This window comes from Calliphora vicina, chromosome 5 (genome assembly GCF_958450345.1).
Source record: "Calliphora vicina chromosome 5, idCalVici1.1, whole genome shotgun sequence".
NCBI classification, from domain to species: domain Eukaryota; kingdom Metazoa; phylum Arthropoda; class Insecta; order Diptera; family Calliphoridae; genus Calliphora; species Calliphora vicina.
Genome location: NC_088784.1, coordinates 108,482,750 through 108,501,969, shown reverse-complemented (window position 1 = coordinate 108,501,969; position 19,220 = coordinate 108,482,750). Strand labels below are relative to the sequence as shown.

The 19,220-nt window shown below is 31.9% G+C and overlaps 4 protein-coding genes across 5 annotated transcripts; 2 read left to right on the top strand and 2 right to left on the bottom strand.

Moving 5' to 3' along the window:
• The first annotated feature begins 1,224 nt into the window (after positions 1-1,224).
• On the top strand, positions 1,225-8,745 carry Cndp2 (Cytosolic non-specific dipeptidase 2). Its single transcript, XM_065511652.1, has 6 exons — positions 1,225-1,416; positions 5,861-6,095; positions 6,164-6,697; positions 6,762-6,829; positions 7,912-8,428; positions 8,496-8,745. Exons 1-6 carry the CDS (start codon positions 1,379-1,381, stop codon positions 8,541-8,543), a joined length of 1,440 nt encoding a protein of 479 aa, XP_065367724.1. The 5' UTR covers positions 1,225-1,378; the 3' UTR covers positions 8,544-8,745.
• asrij lies at positions 8,613-9,867 on the bottom strand. Its single transcript, XM_065511653.1, has 4 exons — positions 9,732-9,867; positions 9,525-9,662; positions 9,117-9,468; positions 8,613-9,054 (listed from the first exon to the last, which is right to left on the bottom strand). The coding sequence occupies exons 1-4, from the start codon at positions 9,771-9,773 to the stop codon at positions 8,801-8,803; spliced, it is 786 nt and encodes a 261-aa protein (XP_065367725.1). The 5' UTR covers positions 9,774-9,867; the 3' UTR covers positions 8,613-8,800.
• Positions 9,868-10,766: 899 nt separating this feature from the next.
• MED16 (mediator complex subunit 16) lies at positions 10,767-13,317 on the bottom strand. Its single transcript, XM_065511423.1, has one exon. It carries the CDS (start codon positions 13,224-13,226, stop codon positions 10,869-10,871), a length of 2,358 nt encoding a protein of 785 aa, XP_065367495.1. The 5' UTR covers positions 13,227-13,317; the 3' UTR covers positions 10,767-10,868.
• Positions 13,318-14,008: 691 nt separating this feature from the next.
• YME1L (ATP-dependent zinc metalloprotease YME1L) lies at positions 14,009-18,196 on the top strand. Of its 2 annotated transcripts, none has more exons than XM_065511325.1 (10): positions 14,009-14,173; positions 14,238-14,698; positions 14,763-14,955; positions 15,015-15,110; positions 15,181-15,254; positions 15,323-15,636; positions 15,704-15,933; positions 15,989-16,149; positions 17,051-17,216; positions 17,276-18,196. In XM_065511325.1, the coding sequence occupies exons 1-10, from the start codon at positions 14,147-14,149 to the stop codon at positions 17,768-17,770; spliced, it is 2,217 nt and encodes a 738-aa protein (XP_065367397.1). In that variant the 5' UTR covers positions 14,009-14,146; the 3' UTR covers positions 17,771-18,196. The 2 variants fall into 2 exon arrangements, with proteins under 2 accessions (XP_065367397.1, XP_065367395.1); XM_065511323.1 differs by having other exon boundaries at positions 15,172-15,254.
• The last annotated feature ends 1,024 nt before the right edge of the window (positions 18,197-19,220 follow it).

The following is a 19,220-nucleotide window of genomic DNA, read 5'->3' as shown; positions in this document are numbered from 1 at the left end:
TTTCGCCGTTTCACAGAACCAGAATCGACCCCCTGGTGTCGGTCCAATTTTTTGAATTAAAGAAAAATTGTGTATTGTAGAATACATAGAGATACTTAAGAATCAAATGCTACCATTTATGCGGGATAAGGACCCGAAACACTCCTCTAGGCTTCAAGAGAACTGCATGCATGTCCTAGATTAGGCTTCCCAGTATAAGAGTAAAAAGAGGGCCATATAAGAGTAAAAACAAAGATGATATGTAGCAAAAACTGGAAACCAGTGCTAATCTGATCTGGATCTATGCAACGCAGGTGCAAGGAGGTAATTAAAATGAAGGGAGCATCTACTAAATATTAATATAACATTGAAAAATAAATGTTATGGATTAAAATTTTAAAAAAACTAAATGTCCCTATTATTATTTCTAGGCTGTTTTTGGAATATAAATATTTTGTTGTAAATTCATAGAATGGAATAAATTTTCTTTTTGTTAGTATAATTGAAATGCATATTGTTTATGTATAAACTTTTTTTTTATTTATGAGTCTATAAATAAAAATTTAAGAAAAATTGAGAACTAAATGTCGTCTCTATTATTTTTTCCAACACTGTACAAAAAGTTCATGAATTCGCTCGTACTTGCTTGAATTCGCCACCGAACTGACAGCTTTAACATCCAACCAAGGCGAATTTAGCAAGGTGACAGCCAAGGCGTATTTAATAAGGTGACAGCAGTGGCGAATTGAAATAAATACAGGCGAATTCACTTATTTTTTATATATGGAGTTTGACATAATGGCGTTCCGGCGAATATTTTTTATATATGTAGTTTGACATTATCGCGTGCTAGTTCTGTAATCAGCTGTGCTCCCGATGACACCTTATTAAATGCACCTTGACTTGCACCATAAAAAAGAAATTAATTCGCTTGTATTTATTTGAATTCGCCTTTGCTGTCATCTTGTTAAATTCGCCTTGCTCCATATATAAAAAACGAATTCGCCAGATTTTTTCATGCTGCCACCTTTTATAAATTTGCCTTGATATGGCCACACTGTATGAGTTCAGCTATTTGCATGGTTGCAGCAAATAGTATTGTAAGTTATTAAATCTAGTTGGTAACCCCACAATGACATCCTATTTAAGCGGTGTTTTTGTTGCTTCCAACAACATTTATTAAAAAAAACTGGAAGAAAGTGGTTCATTAGTTAAATAAATATTACCGGCAAAACGTATTATTTATTGACCAATTTCTATTGTGCATTCACTAAACGAACATTGTTGAATTTGGCTGTGTGTTTTTGTGCATAATCTACAACTACATATATATATAAATTCCTATTAGCCATTTAAAAGTGTCTTCATTAATTTGTGCAAAAAATATACAGTGAAGAAAATGTCTGCTTTACCCAGTGATCTTAACCAGTTATTCAAGTAAGTGTGAAATTGAACTGCTTTGGGGATCTACAGTTGTGAAAAACTTTGAATGTTATCAAAAAACTAGAGGAAATTTTAATTACATTGTGGTTTTCTTTACTAATTAATTTTCAATAAATAGCTGGTGGTGTCTCTGCGGCACAAAGATAACGCCCACCGCTATAATATATGTACGTAAATTCTGGGAAATACTTAACACGATAAAGATTTCGTGTCAATTTTATTGCAGTAGTATATTTATATGATTGCTTTTAGTTGCTCTAAATTGAAGGAGAATTATTAGTGCTTGTAATTTTTGTGAAAATTTTGGTTTCGCTATTTTGTTTTTTACCGTTTTCTTTTCGCAAACCAAAAAGTGAGATTTAATTTTTTGTTTACGAATGTAGGATTGTGTCTTATAAGCTAACGGTAAATGCTGTATTATTTACATCAATTTTAGGTTGGTAACTCAATGGTAATTTTATTTGTAAATAGAAATTCGAATAAAAAATTATAGAATTCCATAAATGCATTTTCAAATAAATTGCTAAATAATCATTCAAGTCATACAACGTAAAAAAACTAGTTAGTTCTATTAAAAATTTGTAGCATATTTTCTAAAAATATAATTTTAAATTTAAATAAAAGTTGAAATATTGCCTTAGGTGATTTCATTAATTTGTTTACGTATTAGTACCAGTAATGTATTTTATTCTTTTTTATAATAATAATATTTTCAAAGCTATTGGTGTTTAGGTATTTGACTTTAATTGAAAAGAATAGTAATTCATACAAAGATATCATTCCTTTACATATCTGGTTTACTATTTTACATACAACATGTATTGATAGAACGCTTCAGCCCATAATCGGCAAAGGTAAAATACAATTGAAATTTACATTAAATTTGCCATTTATAAGCGAAAATTAACATACATACTATATAATCGAAGTCTGTTTTAATTTAAAACAGAAAAGGCTGTTCAAAATTAACATATAATTAACACCAATTAATAGGTCTGCAATTAATTCAAAACAATTACAAATTAACAAGTAACAGTGCTTTATTGGACAATGGAGAATCTTTGAAATAAAAAAAAAATCTTTGTTAAAAACTTTGGTCGACCAAAAAATTAATGGATATTGCTTTCTATTTTTAAAAATAACAACTTTATTGAAGAATGAAAATCATATTTGGAACCGCAACACTTTAAATTTTATTATGTTTTTTTGTCACTCCTGTAAAATTTAAAAAACTGGTGATAGGTACTTTTTCTTTTTAGGTGACGTAATATAAGTTTATTTGCGATCCGACCCCATAAAGTATATACTATGTATATTCTGGATCGTTATAGGTAGCTATGTATGTTGAAATCGACTTTCCGATGCCCCTAAAATAACCTAAATAACCACGACTACCTGGATTTATAAATAATATTTGATTATTAATAAGCCATGAACATAGATAATGATAGAAATTTCAAAGACCTATCCAACGACGTATATAATGCCACAGAAACACGAACCGACAATGGGTTAAAAACAGCAAAAATATTTTTAAATAGGAATTTAAAAAAAAAATGGTTTTAACTTTATCTTAAAGTATACTTTGGCGAAAGGTATATAAAATTCGGCCCAGCCGAATATAGCTCTCTTGTTTTTTATCTAAAAATAAATAATTTAAAATTATTTAGAAAGTATTTCAGAGGTCTTAGTGAAATTAATCCAGTATAGAACTGTAAAAGCTGACCTTGATGCTGAACTCTTTGTTTTGCTACTAATTCAATTGAAATGACATCTCCCCACTTCTAGGAAATATTTGTGATAAGTACACAATTTGAAATGAAAATAACTTTGTTGCAAGTTGTGTGCACCTAAACAAATGTTTTCTTAATCTCTATTGTTGAATAAATGGTTATATTTGTTTATTCCGCCAATGAAATTAAAAACACATTTTGTTTTCTAACTATGCAGTATATACTCGTGTGTGAAAAAACAAATTTAAAATGTTAAATTATTAAATAAAAGCTGTTATTGCATTGAATTCTTTTCACTGCAAATGTGAACAATTTAATCTGCAAAAAGCAACTAAAATCTTTATAAACTAAAGCAATTGTTGAAATTATTATATTTTTATTCTTAATGAATAAAATAAATATAATTTATATAAGATTTATTTTATTTATTAATCGAGTCAATCTTAGAACATTAAAATCTAAAACTTAGAATTTTGCTTTTAGTTTATTGGAGTTTAGCTAATATACCTACAATACCAGGCCTTGAAAACTCCTAATTTGATTTTGATTTTTTTTAACTTTTTTATTAAAGTAAATTTCTTCACTTTTTCTGCAAAATCATTTTAATGTTTTTTAAGATTAAATGATATTTCATATAAAACTGATATCTTTTAATCCTCCGCTGGAAATTTTACTAGTGAATATGTTTACTATCTTTCAACTCAATTCAAATCTCAGGTTTTATCTTTGTGTGTAGCTTTTCCCTTAAATACAAAATAAAATAAATAATAAATAAAAATACTTGCTGATAAATAAATATATGTATGTAGAATAAAGCTACATATTATGGTGGTTGGGCACTGCAAAAATACTTATAATAAAAGATTATATTAATACTTACTCATATTAAAAAAAAGTATTATTGTTTATATAATGCAATATACTAAATACATATATTTTATTGTTAAAAAACAATAATTACAAAACTTATCTATGTTTTTAGAGTTCATTTGTACTTGTTATTAAAGAAATAATAATAAATGAGGATCCAGTATTTAAGTGCAGCTTGGAAAAATAATTATACTGGTTGTTTTTTAACTACTTATCAATTTCACACACAGCGTACGCATATTTCATTTATAATCTAACCATATATTTTAGTTTTTGAGCGTTTTATTTGACAAGTGACAAATACAAACCACCGGCACAGGAAAGATAAAGTTATTAAATAATAGTTGTAGTACATATTAAAAAAATGTAATTAATTTCAATAACTATAGGCCTGATAAGAAATATTATTTATTTTCCTGAACAAAGGATAAACATTTTAGGGACTTACAAATGTAATTGTAATTACTCATATAAATACATATTAATCTAATATATATTATCTAACTTCATATATTCATTTTGTAAATTGTTTGAGCATACAATTTAATTAAAATTGTGTAAACCACAAAACTAGAATTTTGTTTGTTGTAATGTTAAATAATCTTTTACTGCACACAATGGGGTTTTTTTAAATAATGCAAATAAATTAACAATTTATCTTCAATTTATAATACAATAAAAAAATGAAGTATTGAATCAGCCTATAGCAAATACAATTTGTTGCATAACCTTAGTAATTTTTAATATTTTTCAAGAGATGAACAGAAAACCTAAAAATCCATATTGGTAGATCAGATTCAGTTTGAACTCTGCAAAACTTAATAAACTTCTCTCGATTTATATCGAGCATTCTCAGAAATCGCACTATACGAGTTGTTATAGATGGAATCTCATAAAAGGTGTTCAAGATCAATTCAGAGGTACCGCAAGGCTCCGTCCTACTCCGTCTCCTACTCTCTTTCTTATCTTTCTAAACGACATTCTACGTCAAACTTCCAACCCTATTTGCCATTCATATTCATTCAATTATAGACAAAATATATGTACGCTTAAGCAAGATCTTGCACGCAATACATAATTTCGTATGTTAACGCCCAACATATCATCATGCTCCATCTGTTTTCATGGGTGGTTAAAATATTAAAGAATCTGAATTCAGTACGATGTCCGCTGGAAACACAACACATTTTTCAAGTGTTGAAAGAAGCATTCAAGTGTCTTGGTTTTTTGAAACGGTGTTGGAAATACTGCACTCCTTCTGATCTCCTTACTATTTACACCACTTATATCCGACCCAAAATAGAATACAAATCTCATATGTCGACCGTTGAAATTAGGGAACACGTTACAGGGAAAATTTGTTCTTCAGCCGTACTGTCCGTTTGTGGAATAAGCTGAAGTCTTTCCTGTCACTTTCAATGTAGGACAATTGAAATCAAATCTCCACAAACACCTTCCCATGACCTATTTTTCTAGTTCCAACACAATGCATTGCATGAGTAGGGTTCATCCCCAAAGTGCTAGTCCAAAAAAAATAAAAGCTCGAACTGGATTATTGTAACAAAGGGAAAAACTTTAATTTTCCAAAAAATATAGAACAAATCATTAATATATGAATAAACTGCTAATATTTTAGTTATTGGTATTTGGGAAATACATTTAAATACTTTATTAAAAAAAGAAGTAGGGAAAGTTTTAAATTTTCTGAAATTTGTTTCAATCTTTACTTGTTTTGTATTTATATTTTTGTATATAATTTTCAATCAGTAATACCATTTAAAAGCAGCGAAAGAATTCAAAACATATATTAAATAATTCATAATTCTTTATTGTAGATTTGTGGATGAACACAAGTTGAAATACATTGATGTGCTTAAAACAGCTGTAGCCATACAATCTGTTTCGGCCTGGCCCGAAAAGCGTGGAGAAATTGATCGCATGGTACTATGGACTGAAGATAAATTGAAGGCCTTGGGTGCTGAAACAAAATTGGTTGATATTGGTCAAGAAACACTGGCCAATGGAGACAAAATTCCTTTACCCAAAGTCTTGTTGGGTACACTGGGAAAGGTGAGAGTAACATATTTCTTAAAAGTTAAACCATATTTTATTTATATATATATATTTTTTCCTACTAGGATCCCAAAAAGAAGACCGTTGTGGTATATGGTCACTTGGATGTTCAGCCCGCCCTTAAAGACGATGGCTGGGCCACTGAACCCTTCGAATTGACCGAAAAAGATGGTAAACTTTATGGTCGTGGTGCTAGTGATGACAAGGGTCCAGTTCTTTGCTGGATTCATGCCATTGAAGCCTATCAAAAGTTAAACATTGATGTACCGGTCAATCTTAAGTTTGTGTTGGAAGGCATGGAAGAAAGTGGCAGTTTGGGTTTAGATGATCTCCTAATGAGTCTTAAAAATGATTTCTTAGCCAATGTTGATTACGTTTGCATTTCCGACAACTATTGGTTGGGCAAAACAAGACCCTGCCTAACCTATGGTCTACGTGGTTTAGTCTACTACACCGTTGAGGTGGAATGTGCCCAAAAGGATTTGCATAGCGGTGTCTTTGGAGGTACCGTGCATGAGGCCATGCCTGACTTGTGCTGGTTGCTAAGCACTTTGGTGGATAAGGATACCAACATTCTAATACCTGGTATTGAAAGAGACGTAAGTGTGCTAAATAGTGTTGATCATAAATATGGATTAAATTTTGATGATTTATTTATTGTAGATTGCCCCATTGCTACACAACGAACATGAAATTTACGAAAAAATTGATTATGAAGTTGAAGATTACAAGTAAGATAACGTTTTGTTTTATATTTGATACACATACAAACAATATATTATTACTATTGGTTTTAATTATTGTTTAAGATTATTAAGCATAAACTGTAGTACTACTCTTGGTGACAGTACAATGATATGAAATACCTTCGTATGAAATTTGATTTCATTTCACTTTTATTGAACAATAATACTTGAAAAAGAAAACGATATACATAGTAATTCAAATTAATTAGGGTGGTTCTTTAAATGCCTACACATTATTTTTATACCCTTCGCCATGAGTGGTAATACAGTTTGTAATTTCAACATTTTTCATTTGCGCCCCACAAAGTATATACATATATTCTGGATCGTTATAGATAGTGAAGTCGATATAGCCATGCCGTCTTTCCGTTTCCCCCTAATAACTTACATACATGATTCATACATCAATATGTCGGCTCGGTTGCTATTTAAAATCGACAAATCGACCCACAAATGGCTGAGATATAAGTAAAAAAGGAAATTTTTGACCATTTTTTTTATCTATATCTGGATTCTAAGTCATTAATATAGACAATATGGATATCTAATGATTGATATTTCAAAGTCAGTTACAACGATGTACATATAATGCTAGTACGGCTATAGTAAGTTGGACCTACAATGGGCCAAAATAGGGAAAAATATTTTGTAACCCAAATTTTTTTTATAATATTTTTATTTAAACAAAATTATTTTTTTTAATTTTTTTTAAAAAATATTTTTCCAATTTTTTTTTGGATAATAAATTTATGAGAAAAAAAAAATTTTTTTGGTGAAAAAAAAAATGTGGGTTAAAAAATATTTTTCCCGATTTTGGCCCATTGTAGGTCCAACTTACTATACCCGTACTAGCCTCGTGTTACTAACTTGTTTCATTAAAAATTGTTTTCAAACTTTTTTGTTCTCACTATATTTGTTTTCAACAAATATTTAATTTCACCAACATTCTTTTATAACCACCGAAAATGGTTTTCAATATTATTCTGTTTCTGATTAAACCTGTAAACTACTTGTAATGTATGCTAACTTTTTTAAAAATGTGTAATGTAATTTTCCTTTCACTTCAGGAAAGACATCGGTGCCACAGCTTTGCCACACAAGGAGAACAAGACCCAATTGTTGATGCACAGATGGCGTTATCCCTCTTTGTCGATTCACGGCATTGAAGGTGCCTTCTCGGAAGCCGGTGCCAAGACTGTTATTCCCGCCAAAGTTATTGGTAAATTCTCAATGCGTATTGTACCCAATCAGGAGCCCGAGCACATTACTGAATGTGTCACCAAATATTTGAACGAAAAATGGGCTGAACGTGGTTCCCCCAATAAAATGAGTGTGAGAATGCTAAGTTCTGGTAAACCCTGGACCGAAGATCCCAATCATCCACACTATGAAGCTGCCAAGCAGGCCATAAAGCATGTCTTCAATGTAGAGCCCGATATGACACGCGAGGGTGGTTCTATACCCGTCACTTTGACTTTGCAAGAGGCCACTGGCAAAAATTGCATTTTAGTGCCCGTAGGTGCCTGTGATGATGGTGCCCATTCTCAGAATGAAAAGATTGATATTTATAATTATGTTGAAGGCGTAAGTTTGCTTTATTTAATTATTAGTAACAAATAAGTTAATTAGTTTTTGTATCTTTTATTTCCAGACTAAACTCTTAGGTGCTTATTTGTATGAAGTTGGCAAATTGAATTAAGTTTACAAACATTCATCACTGGCCACAGGTTTTTAAAACATCACATTTACAACATAACAAGCAAAATGATTAATTTAAGAAGCTAAGCTTCCGTTTTCCAACATGAAATAACTTTTTTTTTTATTAATTTGTAATAAATAACAAAACTGAAATACATTTTTAGCAAAAATAAAAAATAAAATATGAAAAAATTAAAAACAAATCACGAATTATTTGATTAGGGAAAAGTACTTTTGAGTTTAAGTATTGCTTAAAATTTATTCCACCCAAGCGTCGCCGTATTTATTTGTTTGCAAATTCTTAGCAGCAGTATCATTTCCACTACTGGATGCAGAAGGTCTTTCTGACTGCCTCATGACCACAGGGGCATCAGGAGGCAAAGGTTTGGAAAATGGATTTTGTTGTTTCTTTAAGTATTCTTCACGATTACGTTTACGCAATTCTTCGTAGCTGGTGCCGGGCTTAACCGGTTCCAAAGGTATATCAGCATCAACTAGTGTTGTAGAGGGACCTAAATAGACACATTTGTAAAACATTCCATGCCTTGAACTAAAGAAGTTTATTTATATTTACTATCTAAATTGGGCCGGTAGATATCGTCCAGGCCGGAAAAGGAGGGCCTCGATTCCATATCCAAATTAAGGGCATTTCCTTTGTTAGTGGGACGCAGGTCTCCATCTGTGTAGACGTCATTGGGATTGGGGGCAAAAGCACCCAAACCCATGCCCATGGTTAAGCTCTGATCAGGTTTATAACCCGCTAAACCGCCTTGATTTTTGCGCTGTCTTAAAATTTCTCCCAAACGGGAATCGGGTAAAGCCATAATTTTCTCGGCACACTTTTGCTGGTAACTGAATTTACCCACAAAATAACCCATGATAACACCAAGTATTACTTTGGGCACTGACCCATATTTAATATTAGCCTGGAAAATTAAAGAAGTTACAAATGTTCCACACTGGAAAAGTTTTATTTTCTTACCGGTATTAATCCTTGTTTAACACCTAAGTAGGCTGCCAGACCAAATGTTGTACCCAACGGCAATGAACGTTGAAAAAATGACTCTGAATTACATTCCCGAAATACTCTCAATTCTTCAGAGGAAAATTGGTAATTGGCCTGCAAGCAACGTGATTTTTAATTTCATCATATTTCTCTAAATTGTACATAATCTCTCCTTTAACTTACCAAAGGGTGTTGTGGTTGCTGTTGGGGATCGTTTGGATTCATATTCCTTTGTTATTTGATATTTATGAACAACTTATACAATTCTTTTAAATTGGTAAAAAAAAAAAACAATAACCGGCGTAGGAAAATATTTCTGGACTCGGTCAGCTGTTTTGTAACAACGGATCGGTTGTAAAATATAGTATGAAAATACACTGTTAAAAATGTGCCACATACTTATATTTGAGTTTTCCGTTATAATTTAAAAGCATGTTGGCAATGAGCTTTATTTGAAAGTTTTTAATATTAATTTCCATAAAAAAGTTTTCAAATGATTAGTTTTTTGAAGTTTTGTCACTGTCATTAAATATCCACCGAAGTGGGGATCTTAGGAAAGTTGATTTCAATAGAACTAAATGACTATATCGACTCCACTATTTATAGCGATCCAGAACATATGGGCAAAATCAAATTTTATTATTTCTGAAGTGTTTAGGATGTTGACAAAATAGAAACTAATTTTGTATCAATGAAACCACTAAAAAACAGAAAAGAGAGCTATATTCGGTTGTGCCGAATCTTCTATACTTACCCCTCACCAAATTATACTTTAAAATACAAATTTTAAATATTTTGTAGTAAACTAAACTAAAAAAATGTTTTTTTTAATTTTTAAAATAAAATATTTTATGAGAATTTTTTGTTTTTTAAATTTTTATTTAGTGAAAAAAAAACTGCTAAATTTTTTTCAGTTTTTATACAGTGTATCTCGGGAACTATTTACAAGGTGGTATTTTCGAGTTGATTTACAGTTGTTCAGTTTCGTAGGCGGAATGGGGGTCAGATTAACAACAAAGTATGATCGCTTTGTTCATAAATACCTCCTAAAATAATAATTCGATATAAAATGTACACTTTATGTATGATTATTTTGAATACTTTTTTTCTAGTTTCCGCTCTATGTTTCTCTATGATTCTTTGTTTATTGAGTACAATAATTGATAAAAATCCATTATATTTAAGAAATATGTACATATTAAAAAAAAAACACTTAAATTGTTATTCAAATACAAACCTTATTTATTTAGCCAATTAATAATGTTTAATGATGCTAAAAATACAAACACATATTTATAAAACTAAAATCAAACTTAAAATCTATGTTGTTAACCAAAAACCACCACAATGGCAGTACTGCCATCTCTGGCACCAGGCTTTTAGAGCCGATGTCTTTGTATTCCTCATAATGTTATTTATAAAACCACAACGTATACATTTTCGCACCGACTTTACCTTGGAGCCCAAATGTAGGTTGCTAACATCATCTCGGGTGCTATTAGCAAAGACCACTTCATCGTAGTGTAGATCTTGTAATGCCAAGGGTTCAACCGAAGTTTGAAATATGAACGGAAATAGTTTGGTTGTTGCATGGCTATTAAGCAATGTTGTTGGAGTATTCAACTGACGGTTTGGTATTAGCACTTGTGTGGACAGTATGCTGCATTCATCTAGTAAGCCGTCATCTGGCTCGTTGGGATTTTGATAGAGTCTGGTTAAAAGTCTAAAGAGCACGGGTAGAACATCAAAGTTATCTATGGATTTTGTGTAAATGGGCAGACATTGGGGATTTAATAAACCCCAAATGCGTATCATTACCAGAAGTTCACGTATACTACTAATGGCTATCATATCTCTACTTATGTCGTAACCATGTTTCTTATTGAACTTAGTTTTCATTATTTCCTCTGGAAGTTTGTTGAGTATATTCAAACCCAGGTCGGCTACCCATTGTATTAGTTGCTGTAGGCTTTGTAAGGTGGCCGGCTCTACTGTATAGTCTTTAGCATCCAAAACACATAGAACCTTATCCACATCATTGTATTGGGGATTCTGATCAGATATAATCAGTGACAAATTTTCAGCCGGTCCCTTATCCTGAGAACTAAGATCGGAAGGGCGCAGTAAAGCTTTAAATGCTATGGAGATGGAGTGCAGAGTAATTAGATTATCGAAATCCTGTTGTTTGGATTGTATACGGCAGAGATTGCTTTTCAAAGAGAGAAAATTAGAGTAATAAAACTGTCTGGTGAAGTTGTGTTGCCGCGTAAAATTCTCCGTAAGTTTCTCAGCCATCATTTCTAAATTGGGTAGATTTAGCATAATCACATCACTAGCATCTATGCCGGTAACTATGCTGTATTCAAGCAAAGCTACCGGTAGCGAGAGAGGATTCATTTTATAATTTTTATCATAATGATTTGTGGGCACTTGCATGGCATACATTTGACCAAAGTTATCGAACAAAACCAACAATTGGTTCAGATAAGTGACATCTGATGTTAAAAGTTTGCAAGGCATTCTGTGCTGTTCCTCAGCCATACGTTCAAACACTGTGGAACCAATTTTTTTCAAACCCATCTCCAAAACTTGCACCGAGTTGTCTCGTAGCGTAGCAAATATTAACATGGCTTCTGAAGGCAGTTTGGTAATGCAAACATCACACACTCTGGACGATAAGGCCAGTTTAGCAGAGTTTTCCCATTGCTCCCACTGGACGAAATCGCTTTTATTCTTTTGCAATAACTTGTGCACGGCCTGGTGTTTCTTTGTTAGAATCCACTGCTCTATGAAACTGCCTTCTACACAGTCATAGACAACAAAGAGTATCTCTTCACCATTTATGGTACGCCAGCGTATGTGGGAAACTTGTTTGCCCTCCACATCTCCTTTGGGCAAGAAAATGCTAGCCACCGAATTGCATTTGATGGACACCGACTCCTCTACATCTCTTTCGATATGAACTTTATAGCAATTTATCAAAGGTTCATTCCAACTGTTGACTGCCACGCTAAAGTAACCGGTGGGACACCAAGTCACACAGCTATGTGTTATGAAACTTCTTGATAAGCCAATAGAATGTGTAAAAACATTCAACTCGGTTGGCACATAATTTCCATTTGTCAAATTCTCTACTGGCGGTAATAATTTTGGTATAACAAATGCTCCCAATAAACCAGACGAAGTCAAAACAAACACTCCCTCCACTGGGGTATTTCCAAAATGTGTCATGGAAGGTCTAAAATCCATTCTTTCAAATTTATCCGAATATGCCTGTAAGTCCTTTTTGTGTGTATTGAAGTACACTCTCTTACCGTTGTGGAAAAATTTTGCACTCAATATCTCTTCACTTGGCAAGTTGGCCTTGTACACTAAAATCCAACTGTTGATGGCATGTTGATTGGACGACCACACCTCACAATAGCCATTCTTATAGCCAGCCATCAACAACTCACCAGTTTGATTCCACTCCAATACGGTAACAATATTTTTAGAAGTATTCAGCTTAAAACTTTGCCATGGTGTCACTATGTCGCAGACATAAATATTGCTTTGTAATCCTTGGTGGACACAAAATGCCACAAGATTTTTACACGATATTTTGCACAAAACACTGTTGGGTAACAAATAGCCATCTTTATTGCCTCCAGGATTCTGAACTTTATATAATATTGTCATATTTTATGGAATTTATGTAAATTTTCAACAAAAAAATTAATTGTTTTTCACGGCATCTGCAAAAGTGCGAAATATAAACAAATGAAGTGAAAAGAAAAAGTAATGCCAAGTTATTGTCATAACAAATACACTTGGACAAATACCCTATATATTATTAAAACGAATAGGTTTTTAATTTCACAATAGTTCTTATGTATTACAATTTGTATTATTTATTTAAAGGCTAATATAATAATCCTTTTTTTGAAATATGGACACGTTTTAAGATTTCATATTTTTTTATACTTGAAGTCCCTAACAACATTTCTAAAGGCCCCGAAGAACTCAGGAAAACATTTATATCTCCTTTTTTACATTAACATTTTGAGTATATTAATATTACTATTGAGAAAATACAAAATTTTCAATTACATGAAAAACATTAAAAACAAAAACTAGTAAGATTGAAAAACATATTTCAACAATATTACTATTGAGAAAATACAAATTGAAATTAAGAAATCCTGTTTTATACTGAGAAAAAATAATTGAAATTGAGAAATCAAAATTAATATAAAATAAAAGTTGGCCGTGATTTTTTCCACGGTGTGTTATTTGTTTTTAAAAAAAATATTTTCTTTTCAGTATTAATTGAAAATTAAACAAACTATAGATTTTTCCATCCATTTTAATTAACAAAAATTTTGTTATAAATTAATTTATAAAAAATTTGCAGTAAATATTCTGCCATTGTTTTGGTTAACGGAGCTGGCCTCAAAAACAGAGATGTTCATTTGACATTTACGCGCGAGTAATCGGTTATGACATATTTGCTGTCATCGCGTAAATTATCATCATTGACGGCTCTGAAGGATTTCCTAGATTTAGTAGAAAGAAAAAATTAAATTAAATATTTTATTAATTTAGATAAGAAACATAAAATGTTTTGTGCTTATACACATTCTTTGGTAAGTAGTTTAATTGATTGCATAGATAAATTATGTGGATATTAATCGATGGTTGTTGCATTAGCCCTACTTGTATTTGGGTAACTTTGGACGTAAACCACATCATTATTACACAGCAAATAAAAATAAAGTGCAAAATGGTACAATTGGTACGGGGAGAACGTACACAAATAGAGCACAAATTGGAAAACGGCGAGATGCTTTAACTCTGTCTTCAACTTCAGAGGCTGTCACCTCGGCCCAAAATATGATTAGAATACCGCAAAACTTGCGTCACATGGTAAATCAACATAATGCTACAGCCAATAACTTTTTCGAGGCGGAACGACTTAATCATATGTTGAACAAGGCAAAATCCATGTTGGCCTCACATCTGCTGCAGTTGGAAAACGTTGAAGTGAAACGGGTGAAGGGAAAGAAATCTCGTCATTTAATAGAATTCACATTTAATAATGCTTTGGCACAGAGTATGCCGCCACAAAAGTATTCTACATTGTTACAAACTGTTATACCTCAACATCAATTGTAAGTAGTACCTGTTTTGGATATAAGAAATTTGTGAATAAAATTAATTTGTATTGTTTTGTAGAAAATTTGTACGTAGCTTTAAGACGGACCGTTCCATTGCTGCTGAAGTAAGACGTAATCCCACTGTGGCTTCACGCTTGCGAACTGCTTTTAGTGGTAATCCACAAAAACTCGATAGTGAATTAACAAATAGTTCCGAAACATTAAAAAAACTCTTGGAGAAATCAAGCGAAAGTGGCACCGGAAAGAGTCAGGTTCATATATACTGATTTTGTTTAAAGAAAATGAATAACTAGTTCAATTAATTGTTTAGGAAAATACCATAAAAATAGCTTTCGCTGAGGGTTACTTAGCTGCGGCTAATTCTGAAGATCATCCCAAGTCGGGCAAAACTATGAAATATCTTAAGGTTGGTATAAGTGAACCCCTTGTTTGAACATTAACACAACGAAATATTCATTCAAACTTAGGTCTTTCAGCAATTATTGGTAATTGTGGTATTTATTGGCATATTCGTAAGCCTGTTCTCTTCCTCAAATGGATCCATGTTTCGGTAAGGTTATTTTTAAAAATTTATAAAACTTTATATTCAATTTATATTGTTCTATTGTATTTTTTAAGCATACAATTGGGCAATCAGGTTGAAGTAGATCCTGAAGAAATCCATGTAACCTTCGATGATGTGAAAGGTTGTGATGAAGCGAAACAGGAACTGAAAGAAGTTGTAGAATTCCTAAAAAATCCTGAAAAGTTTTCCAATTTGGGTGGTAAATTACCGAAAGGTGTGTTGTTGGTGGGTCCTCCGGGCACCGGTAAAACCTTATTGGCCAGAGCAGTGGCTGGTGAGGCTAATGTACCATTTTTCCATGCCGCTGGACCCGAATTTGATGAGGTCTTAGTGGGCCAGGGAGCCAGACGTGTACGTGATTTGTTTAGTAAGTGTTTGATTAAAAAATTATTGAAATTGTGTTTATAATTTTATATTTGTTTTATAATTTACAGAGGCCGCCAAACAACGAGCTCCCTGTGTTATTTTCATTGATGAAATTGATTCAGTGGGTGCTAAGCGTACGAATTCAGTTTTACATCCTTATGCTAATCAAACCATCAATCAGTTGTTATCTGAAATGGATGGTTTCCATCAAAATGCTGGTGTCATAGTTTTGGGTGCCACCAATAGACGCGATGATTTGGATCAGGCTCTGCTAAGACCGGGTCGTTTTGATGTCGAAGTATGCTTTTAATTTTTGTTTGTAAAATATTTGTCTAATGTTTGTTTTATTCCAGGTCGTTGTAAGTACCCCCGATTTCTCAGGACGAAAAGAGATTATAACTTTATATCTCACGAAAATTTTACATGATGAAATCGACTTAGATATGTTAGCTAGAGGTACATCCGGTTTTACTGGTGCTGATTTAGAGAATATGATCAATCAAGCTGCTTTAAGGTAAGTGTTTGTTTGTTTTTAATATTGCAATTGGCCATAAACTTCATATCATATTCATATCAAGAAATACAATGAAATTGAAAGCATATATTTTTACACAATATTATAAACATTTTTGGATGTGATATAGAATAAAAGCTATTAATAGTTAAACGCTAAACTGTTGATACTATCATATGACCTAAACAACTAGAACCAAGATTTTGTTTGAAGAAAAAATATAAAGAGCAATATTTAGCACTCTGAAATATCCTCACCACGAATTGTCTTTTACCACCAACATTTTTTAACAAAATTTATTTTCACCCATTTTTGTTCACCAAATTAAAATTTTCCCAAAAAAAATTTTAATCAAAAAATTGTTTCAACAAACTTTTTTTTTTAATTTTAGTTTTAATGGGATAAATTTAAAGTATAATTTGGTGAAGGTTATATAAGATTCGGCTCAGCCGAATACATAGCTCCCTTACTTGTTTTAAATTTGTTCAATAACTATCAGCTAAATCTGCCCTTTAATATTAGAGATACTGAAATATGACGAGTGATTTTTTTACAAATGTTTACATGTTTTATTTATATGCTTCCATTATTTATTCACCACAAAAGCTTTTTTACATTAATGTGTTTTAATAAAAAGCTTTTCCTCGTTAAATAAATTTCACAGAAAACTGTTTGGTAAGCCAAATTTAGTACAAACACTTTTTTAATTCTAAAAGTTGTTATAATAAATTTTGATAATTTTTGAATGAAGAAGAAACATTAAATAGTGAATTAGTGATATTCATGTGTTAAAATATACAAATTTCATTAGACATTAATTCATTGATCCATAAATAACAAATAGTGACTGACCATATACATGAATAAATAAACAAAACCAATATACAATATTTCCTCCCAGAGCGGCCATTGATGGAGCAGAGACTGTTACAATGAAACATTTAGAAACAGCCCGCGATAAAGTTCTGATGGGACCTGAACGTAAGGCACGATTGCCCGACGAAGAAGCCAATCTTATAACCGCCTACCATGAAGGCGGACATGCGATAGTGGCCTACTATACCAAGGTATGTAAAGCTGTTTGCAAACTGTATTACAAACATTAATCAATTTATGACAACTCTAGGAATCACATCCTTTGCACAAAGTCACCATTATGCCCAGAGGACCATCACTGGGTCACACCGCCTACATACCCGAAAAGGAGCGCTATCATGTCACCAAACAGCAGCTGCTAGCAATGATGGACACCATGATGGGCGGTCGTGCAGCAGAGGAGATAATCTTTGGTGCTGACAAAATCACTTCGGGTGCTAGTAGTGATTTAAAACAAGCCACCTCTATTGCCACCCACATGGTTAAAGACTGGGGCATGTCGGAGAAAGTCGGTCTACGTACAATTGAAAGTTCTAAGGGTATGTTTCCTAACGAAGCCTTAGGACCAAATACTGTTGAAGCAGTAGATGCTGAAATCAAACGCATTCTTAGCGACAGTTACGAACGGGCCAAGGCTATTCTACGTAAGCATGCTAAAGAACACAAAGCATTGGCCGAAGCTCTTCTGAAATATGAAACCCTAGATGCCGAAGACATTAAGGCCATCATGAAGGATACACAATAGTAAAAATTAACTTAATTTTCATCATAATAACAAGACGTTTTAGTTTTACGTTACTCTATAAATCAACAAATCAACAAAACATTACTTAACTTTACTAAACGAAAAGAAATTAGTATAAAAAGCAAAAGAGAATTTACTTTGAAGAAAACAACAAAATGAAGCTTGGAATGGCATTACTTAACATACATTTATGGACGGTCATGGTTAAGATTAATTATAACCATAATACAAAATAAAACATGCATAGCTTATGCTTATTTACCAGATGAGTCAACTGAAACATTTTAACTGGATCACAAGGAAAGAAACAACAAACTCCATTTTATTTTTTTTTTTTGGTAACTAATTCCATAGTCGAAAATAATGTAAGAATAATAAAAATGAAAAATAAAAAAATGGAAAAAGCTGATTTTAAATCAAACTGAATTCTTTTGAAGATTTTTATTTTTGAGGGTAAGCTTGATAAATCAAACAATATTTCCCCCATCACTGTTTTCACCAATAAAATATACTTTAAAAATGCTCATCAATAAAATTCTATTTCTAGAAATTTTAAAAATTTAAATATCAAAACATTTTTTCCAACAAGAAATGATTATTCGAATTTAGTTTCAAAATGTTATTAAGCTAAGTTTATTGAGCTTTCCAAACAAAAAATATTCGAAATTAAATTATTCCTCCAAAAAATTGATTTTACCCAAAATTTGCTCAATTTCATCCAAAAATTCGATTCGAATTTGATTTCAATATATTTTTAAGCTACGCTTATTTGAAACTCTTTTTTTACAGTCTTCATCATGAGTGATACGGGTATATTTGTTAGTTTGTCATTCCGTTTGTAATTTTTAAATTTAATTTTTTTCATTCAAATATTTTCTTGTAACAAAAATTATTTTCAATCTTTATAAACTTTGGTGAAGGTCATGCATGATACAATAATTGTAGAAGGTAGAATCACTATGGAGAGTTTTCAATATTTAGCCCTTATTGTTGTGTCATGGTGAAGGTTATATAAGATTGGACTCTCCTACTTGTTTTCATCTATATATAAAAAAATTAAATGGTCCATGTATGTAATGGCATCACGTGAGAACGTCTGGAGCGATTTGGCTGATTTTTTTTTATTCGATTCGAAATTTTGAGGAGATGGTCAGCCCAATTATGAATAAAAAATTCCGCGGGAGTTTGTTCCCCGGGAGTTGAATAGGAAAAATAGAAAAGGGGAAAAACTCCCGGGGAATTTTTATTCATAATTGGGCTGGGTTTGTAAAGAAAAAAATTCAAAAATTAGGGTAAAATTCGGATTTTTTTGAGTCCAGTAACTGTAACAAAAAAGCTCCCTAAAGTATGCAGTACAAATTTAGATATTTTATTTGCAAATAAATAAGAACAGGCAGGTGTAGGTGGGTTGGAGAAACTTGAAGAACTAACATTAGTAAATGCTACCAGG